The 13,754-nt window shown below is 25.9% G+C and overlaps 2 protein-coding genes across 8 annotated transcripts; one reads left to right on the top strand and one right to left on the bottom strand.

Moving 5' to 3' along the window:
* Positions 1-144: 144 nt before the first annotated feature.
* Positions 145-10,608, top strand: LOC126905930 (protein PRRC1-B-like). Of its 4 annotated transcripts, none has more exons than XM_050686092.1 (8): positions 145-448; positions 712-780; positions 838-916; positions 2,706-2,929; positions 7,607-7,712; positions 7,787-7,945; positions 10,018-10,207; positions 10,274-10,608. In XM_050686092.1, exons 1-8 carry the CDS (start codon positions 412-414, stop codon positions 10,379-10,381), a joined length of 972 nt encoding a protein of 323 aa, XP_050542049.1. In that variant the 5' UTR covers positions 145-411; the 3' UTR covers positions 10,382-10,608. The 4 variants fall into 4 exon arrangements, with proteins under 4 accessions (XP_050542049.1, XP_050542050.1, XP_050542048.1 ...); XM_050686091.1 differs by having other exon boundaries at positions 147-448; positions 700-780; XM_050686094.1 differs by having other exon boundaries at positions 151-480; positions 700-780.
* Positions 4,215-12,707, bottom strand: LOC126905931 (uncharacterized). 4 transcript variants are annotated; one of them, XM_050686095.1, is made up of 9 exons: positions 10,619-12,187; positions 9,880-9,971; positions 6,703-7,303; positions 6,195-6,599; positions 5,937-6,140; positions 5,330-5,391; positions 4,879-5,155; positions 4,434-4,616; positions 4,215-4,376 (listed from the first exon to the last, which is right to left on the bottom strand). In XM_050686095.1, the coding sequence occupies exons 5-9, from the start codon at positions 5,959-5,961 to the stop codon at positions 4,228-4,230; spliced, it is 696 nt and encodes a 231-aa protein (XP_050542052.1). In that variant the 5' UTR covers positions 5,962-6,140; positions 6,195-6,599; positions 6,703-7,303; positions 9,880-9,971; positions 10,619-12,187; the 3' UTR covers positions 4,215-4,227. The 4 variants fall into 4 exon arrangements, with proteins under 4 accessions (XP_050542052.1, XP_050542054.1, XP_050542056.1 ...); XM_050686097.1 differs by lacking the exon at positions 10,619-12,187 and adding an exon at positions 12,579-12,707 and having other exon boundaries at positions 6,195-7,303; XM_050686099.1 differs by lacking the exons at positions 6,703-7,303; positions 10,619-12,187 and adding an exon at positions 12,579-12,707.
* Positions 12,708-13,754: the final 1,047 nt, after the last annotated feature.

Below are 13,754 nucleotides of genomic sequence, written 5' to 3'. Positions count from 1 at the left end.
TAGCCAATTAAGTGAACTTAATTTACTTTATCACAGATCGTACTTCTTTTAATCTATCAAAATTTATCACGTGATATCATTGAGATAAATAATTGTAATATCAAGTTAGAATACCAGCTTTTACTGAATTAAGTGAAATTTTACTAAATTTAACATTAACTTTTTTAATTTTAATTAATATTCAAGATTTGTTTTTAAATTTTAAATATTCAATTTTAATTTAATGTCTTCACTGTTAAATAACGTAAAAATATGGGCATGTTCTTTGTAAGATGAAATTTCAAAACAACAAAATCTATTGTTTAATTTATAAATTCGTCATTCAACATTTTTAGTTGGTTATCAATTTAAAAATATTTAAGTAACATTCATTTTTTTTATTCTTCTGGATTACTTGTGCGTTTTTGTTATATGAAGATGGAAAAGTCAAATGAGAACAAGATATCTAGTTAGTTTAATAGTATTTTGACTAATTTAGTCGTAAGTTTTTTAAATCAAGCTATTTTATGTAAAACAAAATTCTGAAATATTTACCAAAAAAATTGAAAATTTACCATCACATTTGCTAAGTTAATCCTATGACTAATTTTTACATAATCTAAAAATATATATGATAAAAATAGTTTGGTCAATAACTAAAATTCTCCTAAATTTTTTACCTATAGACTATATTTTAATGACTATATTGTGGTTCTTTAGAAAATTTTAAAGTAGATCAATTGCTCTCAAAATTACCACCACCTACACCATTGCCAAGTTATGTTATTGATGCACTAAATGGTATATATTTAAAATTTTTACAATATTAACATTGCTAATGATAAAATTTATTTTTAGAAGGAACACCTGAATTAAACACATCTATTCTACAGTTAAATAACATGAATAATCAAAATTTCCATACTCCAACTTTTTCGTGAGTGTTTTTTACAAGCTATTTATATTATAGATTGAACTTACAGTTCAAATCTAAGCTTATCACTTTAAGATTTTAATCAATACAGTGTTCCAATGGTTGGAAATTAATTTTTAAGACATGTCAAGTGGTTTCTGAAAAAATTTGTGAGCCAAAAAAAAAAAATTATAGTCAGTGTAGTACATCATAAATATGTACTTAATTTTGTATTGTGTTTTTACTACTTTCTATTCACTGAGATATACATAATATTGATATATGAATACTTATTATTTTATAATCTGTACAAATATACAATGTCAAATTCTAAAATCCAATTCTTAAAATCTGGATATTAATTCTGAATTTCAGAAATATTGATTATGCTATTTCTCTATATATTTAAGGTTGCTAATTTCAAAATTACTTAAACTTAAATGTACAAAGTATTTTATTATTTATACTCTATTAAATGCATTAAATATTTTTTACCTGTGTTAATAACTTTATTCTCCAAATGCATAAATAAATTTAAATATCTTTATATCCTAGTTTGACCACAAAGAATTGTTAAATTAAAAAATCACATCCACTAATTACTGTCATGGTGGATTATTCTAAAATGCATGTTAAAATTAACTTTTAAAGTGGCAAAAATATTTGTATATATCAAATTTATAAGTATGAAATGAAAATCAAACAAATATCGAATATATTTATTAATTTACTCTGCTATATTCTGGGGTAGCCATAATAAATTTATTATAACTATATTTATAAAAGTTATCATTTCATTGTAAATAAAAGTATAGTTTTTTCATCATATATTAAACTAAATTTTTTTTTTATAGTGTAAACAGTATATATTTTTAATATATAAAATAATAAATATTAGTGTTTTGATTGTGTTTCAAAAATGTATGAAAAGATACACTAAAAATAGCTCCTAATAAAATTTTAATTTATTTTTTCATATAAACCACTTTGCACAGCAAATTGTCAATTTGTGATCTTAAAACTCTATAATTAGTCTTAGTTTCTTAAACATATAAAAGCAAAAAAAATTATTTTTGAAAATTGAGGTTCATATTAGTTAATTTTGATTTTAGACCATTATGCACTATTTCCTTCCTCTTTCTTTTATCGCGCTTTACTCCCAACTACTTGGGTTCGGCCAACCTTTTCCTAAATATCCACTTGTAACAATCATCTATGCTCATATCAGCCATCCTCATATCGCATTCAATTACATCCCTCCATCTCGTTTGATCTTCTTCTACTTCTTCCTACAAAAAAATTTCGGACTTTATTTTGTCTTCATGGTGAAAATGGCTACCGAATGCTATTTTTGTGTTAAAATTCTCGATTTTATATTTTACATTTTTAACTTTAAAATGTTATAACTCTTTGAAAAGTGTATAGATCAACACAATTTTTTTATGATAAATAATATTTATATCCCTTTTTCATTCGACATACCTCATCTTAATCAGGATATAAATAAGAAAATAGCAGATCATGTAGCTTTTGGAAAAATCCACCAATATTTTAAAATTAAACACTATCTAAAGATTTACATCGAAGCGTTTATTTTTGATAGTGATTTTAATCACTGTCAGATATCATTATACTTGATCCAACTATGCACGTCACCACTATGCCGCAAACCCCCTGTACTGGGTTTTTTTTTTCTAATTTTTACTATGCATAGTTAAAACTAAGTAAATTAATTTAGTAATCTAAATTATAACTTATATTATATAGTATTGAAATTTTTTAAACTATTTGAATAAAATATTGTTGATCTTAGGCCAGCAATTTCTAATAGAACTGAGACTTCTGATATTACGGGTGATGTAACAAGAAAAGTTGAAGAATTTAAAGATGACCAAGGGACTAATGGAAAAACTGATCTTTTCAATTGGATGAGAGGAAGTGGTTCGAGTATATTTTCTATGGTAGCTGAAAAAGCTAAAAATTCTGTTGATGCAGTTCTTACTACATTAGATCCACAAATGAAAGATGCTTCAAACGGTTAGTAAAAAAAAAAAATTAAATGGACAGCAGATACAATATTTATGTTATTTTAGGCATAAGCATGTGTTTATTAGTGGTAATACTAATTGAAATGCCCCTGTGAATATTTTCATTTATTGGTGTGCAAGTACAGTGATTGCATGTATAGGAAATATTAGTTGGAGATTTCTAGTTTTATTGGTATTTAATGTAACACCAATTAAAATATGCTTGTGTATATTTGGTACTACATAAATTTTGTCAATGAAAAAAAAAAACAAATCTTACTCTTATATATATTATATTACCATATGCAAATATAAATATCATACCCTTTAATCTCTTTCGAATAATTAAAAAAAAAAAATTAAACATTTTCAAGTTGTGAGGTTCTGATCTAGGGGTTTGATATTATGTTTAGACACATTATTAAACAATAATTCTGTCTTAAAATGTATTGTTATAAGTCTATTAACTGGAAAATGTTTTAACTTTCATAGTTGTATTCCCAACGATGAGATTTAATTACTTGAATTTTTATTATTTTCCTAGTATTTTGAAATAATGTAATAATCATTTAATAATTAAAAAATGACAATTACTATATTTAAATTCAGAAATAATAATTTCAATTATTGCTCCTTATACAACTTATAAAAAAATTTGATAGAAATAAATTGAGTTTAAAAATGTGAATAAAAGTTTAAAATATTTATTGTATAAGATAGTATTTCTATTTTATGTAGAGCTACTGCCAGTAGGATATAATGTATTGACACTTCTATAAATAGTTAAAAATCTATTATAGTTAAGCAAGTTATAAACCATTCATCATTGAATTTTGGTAAGGTAAATTATCCAAATTAGCATTAAAACTATTGTTTTAATAATAATAATAATAAGGTCATTTTGTAATTTTACTGGATAATCAATATGAAAAAAAATACATTGAAAATATAAAGAAAATAATTAATTTTCGAGATCAAATAAAATACAACAAATAACTTTTTCAATTTCGTATAGTTTACCATATTTTTAACAAATAGATTCGAAACTATGTTTTCATTTCATTAATATATAATACTTGAGGCCATAAGAAAATCTAAATAAAATATATAGTACCTATATCACTTTTTGTTTTTAAACATCTCAAAAGTAATTGTTAAAAAAGAACAATTTAGTACATAGGAAACCATTTTAATTACACAAATTTATCTTAAACAAACTAAGAAAATAAAATTTTTTTTTTAATTACATAATAAAAATTGCAAAAAATAATTTATCAATACAAATTTAAGTCAACTAAGAAAATATAATTAATTTTTTTGATTATTTAATATGTTTAGAATTGTTCTTGATGATATTACATAGTTATTATCGCCAAGTTTGGAATGTATGGTACATCTATAAGTATTATTGTTTAGTTTACGCATATTATTTTTATGTGCATTTGATAACTTGAAATCTATATAAAAATAAATTGTTAGTTTATAAACGAATAAATTAATACTCTCATAGATACCTAATATGGTATATTTAACTGCCAAAGGTGGATGTTTTATAAAACACATCTCCAATCTACGTAATTCACAAGCTTTCACAGTAAATGATTCTCCCCAATCAAGTAAATTAATTACATACATCTGTTCCCCATTCTCATTATCTTCAACAGAAATACAAATTGCTCTATACCATCTGCCAACTCCTTAAATTAAAGTAATAAAAATATTACAAGGAAAATAATGATAATTTTAATTTATGTTTTAATATGTAATGTTTTTATAATAAAGACATCGTTTGATTATTCAGAGTTATGAAGCACTTGCATGAAAAATAAAAGATATTAAATAATTATTAATATTAACTTATATTATAAATTGTTTAATTAAATAAATATTATAAAGCCATAAAACTCTTTGAATTGTACGTATCTTTATACTGTTTATATAAGTAAAATTATTGATTACCATATTTAGTTGCACAAAGATCATTTTTTCGTGGTTTATAATTGCAATTTTGAATATAAGTCTGTCTATAATATTTAGTCATTTTATTTTCTATAGACCTTATGATATGTTCATCTACAACTCTTGTCATGCAAAAATAATCTTTTCGAGAGTACAGTACTCTCATGTTATAATTATAACCATTTATCAATTTGAGTTGAGGCATATTTTCTAACATATATAATTTTGGTCTATCATCTACATGAGTTCCATGATGTCCATCCATAATACTATCTTGCTATAAATCAAAAAAATAGTGTTAATAAACATTATTTATAGTTACTCTATTTATTTTAAATGTCTTCTCTGAAAAACTATGCTTGTGTTAACAGTTAATAATAGTGTATAATCAAAATTTAAGTAGTTAGTATTAGTTAAATAGAAAAATATTGAATATATGTTTTCTAATTACCGAGTATAACTTTGTATCATCCAATACAGATTTTGACCAATCTAAAGTTGACACTATATCAACTAAAACATGAATTACAAAATAAATTTTTTTTCATATAATTTCTAATACATTTTTTAAAGAAATTTTATATAAAATTAAGTATTAATTCTTCACCTCCAGTCATTACTTAAAATTGTTAATAAATTTTAAAATAGTTGTTGTTTACTAGTAATTTTTTTAATTATATCATTATTCAATAAATAATCTGGTTATTTATGTGTATTACTATTTCAAAAAAAAATTTAACACCATTATAGGATACCACAAGAGTTGAACGAAATAAATAATTTATGATTAAAAAATTTAGTAAAATTTTTAGCTATAAGAGAGAGAAGAAAAATAATTATTAATATTATTTTATTTTTCTAATTCCTTTTGTTCTCTTATTAGTAGGCAAACTTATTTATTGATATTAATACATATTAATGGAGGAAACGTTCACCTCTAGGCCCTCCTACTATACCCGCCACTGCAAACTAGTAAATTTTTTTTTAAAACTAGGACAAGATAATGAATTAGATTCAAAAAGTATTCAATGTTTGTCTTATTTTCAAAGTAAACATACATTCTAAACATGATTCTATAGGCATCGAATGACATGAATGCAAATCATGTTCTCCAAATTCTTCTGCTAGTCTAATTTGTTTATTGGAATCTTGTTCAGACTATATTTCTCCAATTATGTTTTCTTTCATATCGTGTGTATCATTCTCCTCTTGAGAGAGATACGTTATTTTTAGATTACTTTGTTCTTCAACGGTATCATAATCTAAAAAAAATACTGTATATAATTAATCGTGTCTCAATTTTAAATTAAACATACCTTCTAAAGACAATTCTTTCAAAATGTCCAAATGAGGATCATTTGGAATAGACAAGATGGAACACTGTAAAGCATTGCTGTTCGTATAATTTTTGGATAATGAATTTGATTTATGAGATTCTGCCGTGGATTGTATTTTTGAAATTATATCTTCTGATAATAGAACAGTTTGTATTCCGCAATTTATCAAATCGAATTTATCTGTTTGCGTTTCAGATATATTAAACACAACATAATAGTTAGTCTGAGTAAATTTTTCAGAAAATAATATCGAGGTCTGAGATGTTGCGTTTTTAATCCCCTCAACTTGAGAAACTAAGTTATGTGATTGTGGTACACATTCTACTTGAACCATTACATCTTCTGTCAACGTAATAGTCTGTGATTCACAGTCTACTGATGTCACTGAATAAAATATAACGTTAATAAGAATTAAGTTAACTACAAAATAAATTTATCATAAATAGTAAAATCAAATTAATAATCGTTTGAAAGTACAAAAAATTACCCTTAATATTTTTTTTTATTCCAAATTTCTTCTTGACACATCTAATTATACGTGTTATAAATTTAGCCATTTTTGATTATTACTTTAAACACTAAGAATTATTACCCTATTCGATTTTTATTATAGGTCTGAATTCTAATTATGTTGAAAACTGATTTTAAAGGGAAAATCGTCGTTATTAATAAATGTATAAACGGTTACTATGACTAATTTTTTTTAAACCAAGCAGCAAGAATAGTCTAAATTTTATATTTTTATGTAATTTTTTGAAAATGGGATTATTTTGTTACGTATAAGAGGATTTAGAATATACACAAATTGCTATACAACCAAGCCAATATTTTGAATTACATTTTTTTTAAAAAGTTTAAAAAAAAATTTATATTGATATGTTCATTTTTGAAAAAGTTACGGCAGTTTTTAGTAAAATAAATTAAAAAAATTAGCGATTTTTTCGAACGAGGGAAATTTTTTCAATTTTTGTGATCTTTTGACGTATTGTTGAAAGATATCCGTTCGGTGAGAGCTGAGAAAAAGTGGTAACAGACACAAAAAAACACATCATAGTAAAAACCATTACCTCCTCAGCTTCGCATCGAAGCTAAAATATATAATAAATATTAGATCATAAAATTCACATTAACTCAATAGTTATATTTTATTTTTATACTTAAGTTAATTTAAACATTATAATGTTTTTTATCTATTTATTCTTTGTTTTATTTTATAGTCATTTTTAAATAAAACATGTTGGGTTAGTGCTGAAACTAGTAGTTACTATTTTAGATTTATAATATTCCTGGCACTTGAAAATTTTATTTTTAATGAAATTTAACTATGTACATTCTATTTATTATAATTTAGATATAATTCAACAAGTTTTCAAGATAATTTATTTTTTTAGCTTTAAATTTTGAAAATACCGATGTCATTATTGCTTCAGAAAAAGAAATTGTTGTTAGTGCTGTCCGAGAAGGATTTCAAAAAGTTTTTGGAAAATGTAATGTTAAGTATGTTATTTGGTATATAAATAAATTTTGTAAACATTATTATTAATTATTTAATTTTTTATTTATTATTTTAGGGGCTTGGAATCACCAAATCATCCATTTGCTACCCAGTTAGTTGGTTTTTCAGCTGCTACACAAGCTACTAGATATTGTATTGATGCTGTTAGACTACATGTTCCAAAAGGACCAATTGTAGCATATGAAAAATTTATTGTTGAGCCAACTGATTCTAAGTATGTTCAACATTAAAGTAATACATTCAATCTCTAATTAATACTGTTTATACTATTTTTGTTAATTTAACACCAAATAAAGGCAAGCCTTAGAGCAACCAAGAGACATGGTTGGGTTTGGTTGATAAATGACTATTTTTATTAAGTCAAATGGAAAAAAAATTTCTTATTCACTGATGTAATACATATTTTTATAAAAATAAACATTGTTAACAATTGATTCCTAGCATCAATTTTGCTAAAATTAGTTTTTCTAAAAAAAACATCCAACAATATTAGATTTGAATATCATTATTTTAAAAGCAATATAAATTTCACTTAAAGTTAAAATTATATTAAAAATATTAATTTAAAACTAAAGTATATTAAAAATATTTAACTCAAAAAGCCAGACATTTCAAATAAACTAGCTAGATTTTTTAAGATATTTGGTACTAGTTTTAGAATTTTAGTAATATCTAAAAGTATTAATTTATAAAAATTATTAGGTAATGCTAAGGATAAAGTAGAAGGGGGAAATCGGGCATTTATAAAATACAATGTGAAAGTTGTAATAAATGATACATGGAACAATCAAAAAGAAATATCGGTGACAGATTTAAAGAACACTTAAAAATCATGAAGATAATAAATCTCATGTGGCTGAACATTTATTGACACATAATCACTTCATTGAAACCATAAAACTAATTAAATACTTAAATAATTACAAAGAACTCAATATATGGGAAGCGATAGAGATGTTTAAAAATAAGAACTTAACTAGGATTAAGTAGAATCTTGGCCTGTTAAACAATTTATGATTAAACTTGTGTAAACTGTAATTTAGATAAGAGAATATAGGATAAGAAATGAGCATATAAGAGGAAGTATAAGTGTAGCATCAATCGTAGATAAGATGAGAGAAAATAGACTTAGATGGTTTGATCATGTTATGAGAAGAGAACACTTGGAAGCCGTAAGAACAGTTGTAGAAATGAATGTTAAAGGAAGACCAAAAATGTGATGGAGAGATGTTATTGAATGTGATATGAGGACAATTCATGTGAGGATGTGGGAGATCGTGTCAAGTGGAATTTTAGGATAAGGGTGGCCGACCCCAATTAGTTGGGATTAAGGCGAGGAAGAAGAAGAAGAAACTGTAATTGAAATAATATTACTTAGTGATAATGTCACTAAGGGTATATTGCTGGGTGTCAGTATGTGTTTAGTGTTGATAATGGTAACTTTGTCCTTTAAATACTTATCCAACATTTTTTAGTTATTTTTTTTTTTGTGGCTTTTTGAGTTAAATATATTTTACTTTTAAATTTTTAAATTAATATTTTAAGTATAAATTTAATTTTAGATTATATTAGCCACATGTGATCAATATTTAATATATAATACAAATACCAAATAGTTTTATGCTAACTTAATATCATAAGTGATCCCGTAGAAATGATATTTGTTCATTGTTTGTGGCATATTTATAGTAATAGTAAATAGTAAAATTTATAGTAAATATCACAAGCAGCATTATCTGTTTTGCTTGGGCAGTGCATTTTCTTAAATGTCCAAATTAATCAAGTTAATTTCAATGTTTTTTTGAAATTCATTGATTATAAAGTTTAATGTATGTTGCTTTTGTAAATTTTACTTTAAATTTTGACCTTGCTTTAGTAATTTTATTTAAAAAAGTAAATGTCAAGTCAGGTTATTGTTTGTATTAAAAAATAATGTGTATAATTACATTTAATAAAACTATGATTGTTAAAACTATAATAATAATTTCATACATTATATTTAGTACTTATTTTAATAGTATTGTTTTATTGTTGTTTATTCTCTACCATTTATTAATTTTTTGATTTATTGTGTCAGTAAAGACAAGTATAAAAAAATATTTTTATTAGCAATTCAATATGAATACTAAGTAGATTTTGTGACCTTACAATCTGGTGTCTTTAAATATTTCTCAATTGCATTATTTTTTCATGCTGTTTGTTCATAGTCTCAATGAATTAATGTATATTGCTATTCACACCTAAGAAACAAAAAATTTTCTTAAGTGTTTCATTATATTTTACTAGGTGGTATGAATTTGGTCTATTGAAACTTCACGACTTGGAAAAAAACATAGATTTAGAAATATATACTCAAAGTATACCTGTGCCTTCATCTGTTGTCAGGCTTATTAGTGATGATACTCCTAAAGATTATGAGCATTTATCAACTGGATTCAGTATTCCAGTTGCACACTTTATGGCTAGCAACTTAAAGGTATTACAAAAAAGTTTTTATTCAATTCTAATTATTATTTTGTTTCAAATTCATTTTTTCTTTTAGGTTCACCCATCTGAATGGCAAGAAGTCATGACCGGTATTAGTAATCGAACCTTATTGCTAAATGCATCTACTTCATTAGCAATGTGGTATAAAAATGCTTTGGAGTAAAACTATTATTACATGATTTATATTAAACTTTAATTTTACAATGTATAGGTATATTTTGTAATATACTAGTAATTATATTTATAATGGATAATATTTTTTGTTATAAAAATAGAAAATATAAAATATGATGGAAAAATTGTTAGATGTTTCACATAGATTTTTTTGTAGTAACTTTAGTTCAAAAAATTTCTGTATGAGAACTATAATAAATTAATATATTTTATTCATTCATTTTACCTTAATTTTTTACAATAACTCCAAGATGTTCCAACGTAACTTGATAAGTCCTACTTAATTCTGACCCTGTATATTTTGTGTTAATAATTTTTAATTATCACACTTTTCATTGAAATAAAATTTGCGATATTTATTTATCCTTTTTCAACCCATCTATGACAAGACGGGAAACCACCTTTGCACGAATTGATAATGCTTCAACATTACCCAAAGATGTCTTTTTTTATTTGTTTTTACTTAATATCACTAGAGTGTACCGAAACCAGGTATTTGTATTAATTACACTATTCGTAGCATATTTCATAATGTCAGTTTGTGGATGCCTGAGTATACTTGTCTTTTGTCTGAGAATTATCAGTTCGTGGCAATTCGCGTAACCCATTTAATGTCATTGTAGCATCAAAAGAGCAATATTCAGAAACATTTCCAAATGAAATGTTTCTTAATATTATATATTACAGGGCGTGTAGGAAGTTAGTCTGACGATGGAGAGAGAGATGGAAACTTAAATTTTTAAGGCAATCTCTTGTTTAGCAAATGAAGACATCTATTATAGTACTATGCGATTTAAATCAATTTTTTGATCTATTCTAATAAGGCGATTTCATCGTTAAATCGATTTGTTTTTAAATCGATATTATTTTAATGAAAGTTGAAAAAAATTAATTCTTCGACATTTTCTTAGATTTGTGATTTTCAAATTTTCATGGAACGTTCGACGATGCTTAAAAAAAAGGAGCAGTTTTCATTTGATCGATAACGATGATCATGTTCCCGCCATTTCGGCGTTATCACAGCTTTCGTTTTGTTTGTTGTGTTATTCTGTTCGTGATTATTAAACTATTTATTTAATTTGTTATTAAAAGAAATTTGTATTGTTAGTAAAAATATTTACTTAAAAATTATTAAAGTGTTTTATTATTACTCATACATCAAAGACTATACCTAAGTCAAGGAGTAACATCACTAATTTAACCATCTATAATAATCAATTTTATCATGCAAAAGTATATAAATTTATTTTATTTTAGATTTTTCCAGGGTTCAAAAGCACTCTTTATTTCATTATTTTATTAACTATCGCCATATTAATGTATTTATACTATAGAGTAATACTCTATGATTTATATTAAAAAAATATTTAAATGAACCGATATTTTCATTTTGATTTAAATTTAAATTTGACAGTCACAATGCACTTTCGACTTTACTGTTGGATGGCAACTGTGACACAGCTATCTCTCCTCGTCCAACAGGTCGCGTGACGCTGAGTGATCGCGGATGACAAGAACTGGTCCTTGCATTAACTTTTTCACAGAAACTACTACAGCACTTTTTCTGTATTTTGTGTAGTAATATTATATATTATTAAATATTTAATCCTTGATTATTATTTATTTATTACACCTCAACCCTGACTTCAACATTGACGCAGTCGGTATAAGGATTTAATTGCATTTGAAGAAATTAGGGTTAGTGCTGAATTAATAAGAGTAATTATTTTTGGCACCCTTAATCAAAGACTTGTTTATTAACGAACTTACAACTTAAACTGACTAAAAGTCTAGAAAGTCCCAGAAAAGAGAAATTTTTAAGACTTAATTAGTTATAAGCTTATTAATTTTTGGGGTTAAGGTATAAGCAATAGGTATAGGCTTATTATACGGAAAATTTTCAAACGTGGTTTGTGTTAAAAATAAATATTAGGCAAATCTACAGGCCCGTCACGTGATCAGCGTGTTATCATACCATTGACCTACTTATAATTTATTTATATATTTGCAACTTTATCAATTAGTATGTCAGGTAAGATCATACTTAAATTGTCAATTAAGGAATTAATAATATACATAAAATAAAATAAAATAAGTTATACAATTTTACCGTGCCATTAAATATTGTTTATTTTAGAAATACTATTATATTATTGTTAATATAGTTTATTATTGTTAACACTTACCACATACTACTTGATTATCCATTATTTAAAAATAATAGAATAATTTTTACAACTTTTAAATTAAAACAAAACTGCAATTAATTCACTGTGAAACTTATAAAAAATATGTGCAAATTATTATGACGTGACGCGCCGTTNTGTGTCTGACTGGATAGGAGTCTGGTATAGTTCGGGCGTTCAGCGCGCGGTAATCACCGCAAGGACGCCAGCTGTTCTCTCCTTTTGGTGCTAAATGTAATGGTGAAGACCACGGACTGCTTGAAGGTCTAGCGGTACCTGCCTTGACCATTTCCGCGAATTCCTGTTTGGCGATTTTTAGTCTACCTGGAGCTAAGCGGCGTGGGCGGCAGGCTATTGGCTGACCAGGTTTCGTAAGAATGTGTGTCCTGGGCAATCCGGTGGGACGTGTGATAACTCTGATTAATTAAAGTTTTTAATTAAGCAGGAAAAAATGATTGAAGAAATAATAAAAATCCTAGAAAAAAAACAAAAAAATACAGTGTTATGATATTTAAATAGCACCCAACCATTACTATATCAATTTTTGGCCTTGAATTTTTGTACATGACCTTATAAGGATATAATAAAAAAAAATTTTTATTAGTTGATTTAAAAATGGTACTTTTGGCCGGCTAAATCAGCGTTTGGTCCCACTGTTCCTCGGAGCGAAAATGTTCCTAAAAGGAGTACCAGTCAGAAAGAGGAGCTAACAATGACAGACTGAACAATGCACTGGAAAAATGCGTAAGACGATATTACTGATAGGAATTTCTTACAGGACATATACACGACCTTATGTTCGTACCTTGACGAATACATGGCCAAAATTGAGGAATTAGAGAACATGGTGTCTCTCCAGCGCGACCATATTGCCCAGTTGGAAACAAAAGTGGATACATTGACGTCACAAGTCAACTTGCCCACCAAAAGTATTGAAGGGGTACCTGGCAGTATCAACAGGAGATCAATACCGCTACACCACGTGCTTAGGTGAATTATAGCGACAGAATCAAAACACCACAAGTCTGATTGGAAGGGGGTGAGCAGATGACCGCCCCGGAAAGTTTCGACCGAACGGTCAAATAAAACCCTCTATCCCACCACCGGAGCTTTGAGGAGATGACGAGTTCAGTTACCGAATAACAACAAAATAACAGCAATGAAAAACAATTTTTC

This window comes from Daktulosphaira vitifoliae, unplaced genomic scaffold (assembly GCF_025091365.1).
Source record: "Daktulosphaira vitifoliae isolate Bord-2020 unplaced genomic scaffold, ASM2509136v1 Scaffold_4, whole genome shotgun sequence".
NCBI lineage: Eukaryota > Metazoa > Arthropoda > Insecta > Hemiptera > Phylloxeridae > Daktulosphaira > Daktulosphaira vitifoliae.
The sequence above is the reverse complement of the archived record's forward strand: the minus strand, read 5'-3'. Positions and strand labels throughout refer to the sequence as shown.

Bases quoted from the DNA above. Each gene is read 5' to 3' on its own strand.
- LOC126905931 (XM_050686097.1), bottom strand. From the start codon at position 5,961: ATGCCTATAGAATCATGTTTAGAAT. The intron at 5,156-5,329 runs GTAATTAGAAAA...TTTGATTTATAG, and splicing joins ATGATACAAAGTTATACTCG to CAAGATAGTATTATGGATGG. The intron at 4,377-4,433 runs GTATCTATGAGA...ATTTTTATATAG, and splicing joins AGTTAAATATACCATATTAG to ATTTCAAGTTATCAAATGCA.
- LOC126905930 (XM_050686091.1), top strand. From the start codon at position 412: ATGAAGATGGAAAAGTCAAATGAGAACAAGATATCTA. The intron at 449-699 runs GTTAGTTTAATA...GTGGTTCTTTAG, and splicing joins AAATGAGAACAAGATATCTA to AAAATTTTAAAGTAGATCAA. The intron at 7,713-7,786 runs GTATGTTATTTG...TTATTATTTTAG, and splicing joins TTTGGAAAATGTAATGTTAA to GGGCTTGGAATCACCAAATC.